This window comes from Berghia stephanieae, chromosome 6, assembly GCF_034508935.2.
Source record: "Berghia stephanieae isolate SIO BIC M18660-M18661 chromosome 6, UCSD_Bste_1.3, whole genome shotgun sequence".
In the NCBI taxonomy this organism is placed as follows: domain Eukaryota; kingdom Metazoa; phylum Mollusca; class Gastropoda; order Nudibranchia; family Aeolidiidae; genus Berghia; species Berghia stephanieae.
In genome coordinates this window covers 27,983,391-27,988,390 of record NC_088365.1, presented here as the reverse complement: position 1 = coordinate 27,988,390, position 5,000 = coordinate 27,983,391, and the positions used below count along the sequence as shown (strand labels likewise).

The following is a 5,000-nucleotide window of genomic DNA, read 5'->3' as shown; positions in this document are numbered from 1 at the left end:
ATTCTCTAACCGTACTCAGGTGTAAAATGAGTACCTGGCCGCTGACAGCATTGACTTTGTCGGAAAAATAAATGTCATATCGCATAACAGCGTCATGTCTCGTTCTTCATGTTACCTGTTGCTGTTGGTCAGGGGCCCCTTGTAAAGCGCCTTGAGTACGTTTAGTGGATATTGCGCTATATAAAAGCTCATTTTAATAAAAAGAGTGTATTTCCGTTACAATAATGGGCCCATTACAATTTGGGTCATCAGATCTGCAACAAAGTACACGTCGCCTAGCACTGTTTCATACTAACCAACGTGTATCGTACTTATCTACTCATTACATAATGTGTACCTACCAAGACACACATTTGACAGATCTTTATCCTGCGGCTATTCGGCTTTGTGGTCCTGGTATGACACTCGCCTTCGGCCGGACGGTCCAAGGATCGAGACCCGCTTTGAGTGGCGCATCGTTGAGTCCTTGGAAAAGGCACTTTTCTCACATTCTGCCACCGTACCAGGCAGGTGTAAAATGAATACGTGGATATAACCAGCGTTGTGTCTGCCTAAAAAATAATAATGGTAATATCGCCTAACAGGCGTCATGTCTCGTGCTTCCTGTTAAATGTTCCTGTTGGCTAGGGACCCCTTGTAAAGCGCTTTGAGAACGTTTAATGGCTATTGCGCTACATTAAATGCTCTCGTGTTTTTAAATTTCATCATACACCTGTGCCTCCTCTCATATTTTCCGCATTCATATTCCTAAAAATGACATAATTTGTTAGAAATTTAGATTGACATATTTGGATTTGCATTTTATTGGTGCATTTTCTATTTTTAAAAAAATGCTCCCCAGAGCATTTTAAATTGGTGATTTTTCATGAAGTTATGGTCACATGTATGGGAAAGGTATCCAGCAACTTTTCTCAAATTTCATACTTTTTCAACTTGACTAGCTGTAAAAAATATTTAGAAGTGAAATTAAGCTTTGATATTTTCCGAAGATGTACAAAAAGGGTTGATTTAATCATTTATGACAAGAACTCATATTTCATAAAACCTGACCTTCTAACTTAACTTGGCAATATCTCATTTCAAACCTTTTCACCATCCGACTGATGACGTCATTCACTGTAGATGTGCTTGTTTCTTCATTAAAAAATAAAAGTCTTTGATGACAACCGTACAAGCCTGATCTGCAATTTGTCAAAATTTACATGGAAAAATTTGTATAATTAGTCAGGGAATTAAAATCTTGTTCCTTTTTTATTATTCTATCACGACTGCAGTACAACCCGGATCTGCACTATGCTAATATATTATAATATTTACATGGAAAAGTCGTGTTTGGCTTGGAATTGGAATTGGATTCAATAGTCTGATGTCACGTCCGCCCAGCAACCAGCCGCTTGATTCTAAACAAAGAAATTTAGTACTTTTTATTCTTTATGCTGGCTATAACTTTTTCACATGTCATGTGATCAGAATGTATAAAAGTCAAAACATGATCATATTTATAATGTTTTTCTCCTCTGGATACATTTTTTTGCTACTCGGAGAAGTATTTCGTAAGGGCGTCCGCCATTGTTCCGATAGTTTAGAGCCAGTTACTAATTTTCTATGCGTCATTGTGAGGGAAGTGACGTCACGACTGTTGAAGCCAATTATCGTAGAGAACGGCGGGGGCTACCTGAAGCAATACAGACAATGGACGTCAGCGCAACAATGAACAAAATAACTTTAATATGTTTATCGTTGTGCTGACGAAGGGTTTGTACCAGAAACGTCCATTTTCTGTCTTGTTCCCATCCGAAGCCTCTCCAATTTCACTCTTTCGTTAGTCATTGTAATTATCCCACTCCTCATCTTGGAATACCTCCCATCATTTCAACGTTTATACATCCCGTTGAATAAAATCATTCACCAAATGTATAATACATTCGACGGGGGGCAGCGTGGCTCAGCTGTACAGTATTTGCTTCGTACCCGAAAGGTACCGTGTTCGATCACTCGCCGTTGCGCTGTGTGGCCTTGAGCAAGTCACCTCGCCTTGGTTCATTTTGCGGCGCTGCATTGCGGTTGACGCATGGGTTATTCCAGTCTTCCCTTAGAATAGACCACTGAGACAAATTTCCCCTATGGGATTAATAAAGGGAATTTTAATTAATTAATTAATTAATTTCTTTATTAAAGCAACGATGTTTCATCAAGCATTTTTTTCTTATTATCAATATTATTATTATTATTATTATTATCATTATTATTATTATTATTATCATTATTATTATTGTTATTATTATTATCATTATTATCATGCATATCATCATCATCATCATCATCATCATCATCATCATCATCATCATCATCATCACTGTTGTCATTGCTATACTACTATAAACAAGATTTGTGCTCAATAAATTTATAGGACTGCATGCACCCAGTTAATTGCCGTAGTCTGCTGGATTGACACGGATTGAAACATTTGGCCAGAATACTCGTTCATTAAATATCGATCGATTTTAATGACCCTCATCTTGGTAAAAACTCTCAAACCTGGGACTTCGCGATCTCGTCTGTAAGTCCCAGGTTTTAGAGTTTTTGTTAAGATGCGGGTCATTTAAATTGATGGATTCTTGAAGGGCGAGTTTTCTGGCCAAATTTTTAAATACATGTCTTTCCATAGTTTGGCCGTAAATGGGTTAACATGCTCTTTGACAAAGCATAATAATATTTTGAATGCAAAATTTCAATCTAAAAGAAATAAATTAAAAATGACCTTTTATATAGAACAACATCCACTAAACGTGCTCAAAGCGCTTTACAACAGGTCCCTTAGCCAACAGCAACACTTAACACGAGAGACAAGACATGGCGCCTGTAAGGCGATATTACATTTTTGCCAACAGATACAACGCTGTTAACGCCCGGGTATTCATTTTACACCTGAGTACGATGAGAGAATGTGAGTAAATAGATTTTTTAAAGACTCAACTATTCACCTCGGGATTCGAACCCATGACCTTCCGATCCGAAGGCAGTTGTCATACCACTAGACCACACACCACACAAATCTAACAGTTCTAAGATTCATTGAGTGCAAAACGTCCGTCCATTCAAGGAACTACGAGTCATATCAATTCATTGTCAATTAATCCAGTCATTTTTCTACTCCATGCGTCCTCAGAGACCCAACAAATCCTCGGACCCGCTGGTTCGGGGAAAATCCAGAAGTCTCGAACTCGTAAAAGGATCTTGGGATTCATATTCCCGTGTTGGAAAAGGATGAGTTCTACGGAGGATCCCAAACCCGTGTCTCCCTACCAGACGATCGGAGTATCCGGGCAAAAGGAAGAGGACGAGGATGACGGGAGTTCAAATACGTTCTTTGTGTACTACTTGGCTTGTTTTGCTACCATTGGCGGACTGCTTTTTGGATATGATACCGGTAGGTGCATACATATAATACTAGGTGGGGTTCCTGGCCTCCCATAGTGGACAGGGAGGCACTTACTGTGTCTTCTATCCCCCTATATCTGTTTTCCAACATACTTTCTGTCTTTGTCTTGGGATGAGATTATTTGGTTTTGTCCTGGTCCTGGTTGAGAGGGAAACAGTCAAATGTATAGTTAGTTTTGGGAGATGATGTTTTTTTCCCTTGTAGATCATCTCTCTATTATGCATTATATTATGTTTTGTTTACATATTATATATGATTTGTTAACATTTGAGTGTGTTCCTCTTGAGAGGACCTGTACTTGTGTCTGGGTGAGATCTTTAGGTGATCTCAAATTAAGTACTTAGATAGTATGTTCTTGGAATCTACATCTGTTTCCTATTTGAACCAACTCTCATTTGTCTTACCGTTTCTTGGGGGCTTTAATTGTAATTCTAGAACTTATTACTGTCCCATTTCTTCCCTTTTACTGGCGCTGATATGACCTTAATGTGTGCAAGCACCGTAAAACCCTTAAAAAACAAAATAAATACACACAATAAATTTATAATTCATAAGCCATCATCATAGCTTGTCGCTCCAACGCCGAACCCACTCCACATCATCTGGGGAGCAGACTCTTGGATCATGGTCAGGGCAGCTGGGGCCGTCCTGGCATTCCCCAAGGATGTGCTCCATCGTCTGCTCTGGGCATCCAAATGTACACAAACAAGTCTCAGCCAGCCCCCCGCATTTTCATGCTTCGAGCTGGTCTCCCAAGTTTCGCCCGTGCTCTGTTCAGTGTTACCCATGATAAACATAATAAATAAAAAACAAAAAAATAATATAACAGCTTAAAATAAAAGACCAGAATACCAAATACAGAACGTTTCGGGCTCAAATCCCTTCTTCTGTTAACGTCCGTTTTATCTGTTTTCGAATATTAAATTGAAGCTTACATTCAATTTCACATTGTTATTTTTTATGGTCATAATACGTTTTCTTTTCTTCCTACAGGTATCGTGTCTGGAGCCATGCTACTCATCAAAGACTACTACGACCTGAGCACGATATGGGTTGAAATCATAGTCAGCGGGACAGTCGGAGCAGCCGCAGTGTTCGCCTTGTTTGCGGGTGTGACGTGTGACTTTTTGGGCCGTAAAATAACTATCATGATGGCGTCCGTGGTCTTTGCAGGGGGCGCCGTGGTCATGGGCGCCGCCCAGAGCAAGGAAATGCTCCTAGGGGGCCGCATCATTGTCGGGATCGGGATTGGTCAGTAAAGACGGAATAAATCAATAAATAGATAAATAAATAGATAAAAATGAACACACACACACAGACATATATATATATATATATATATATATATGTATATATATATATATATATATATATATATATATGAGTGTTGGTGGGTATGCTTGTATTTATATATATATATATATATATATATATATATATATATATATATATATATATATATAAAGATATATACGAGTATATATATATATATATATATATATATGTATATATATATATATATATATATATATATATATATATATATATATATATATAT

At 38.0% G+C, this 5,000-nt stretch overlaps 1 protein-coding gene across 7 annotated transcripts in view; it reads left to right on the top strand.

Moving 5' to 3' along the window:
- LOC144974781 (proton myo-inositol cotransporter-like) overlaps positions 1-5,000 on the top strand; it is a 57,714-nt gene that overhangs the window by 36,269 nt on the left and 16,445 nt on the right. For all 7 annotated transcript variants that reach the window (XM_078918033.1, XM_078918032.1, XM_078918035.1 and 4 more), the window contains 2 exons: positions 3,170-3,430; positions 4,436-4,693. In XM_078918033.1, coding sequence (XP_078774159.1) covers positions 3,170-3,430; positions 4,436-4,693 — 519 coding nt within the window. The remainder of the gene's footprint in view (positions 1-3,169; positions 3,431-4,435; positions 4,694-5,000) is intronic.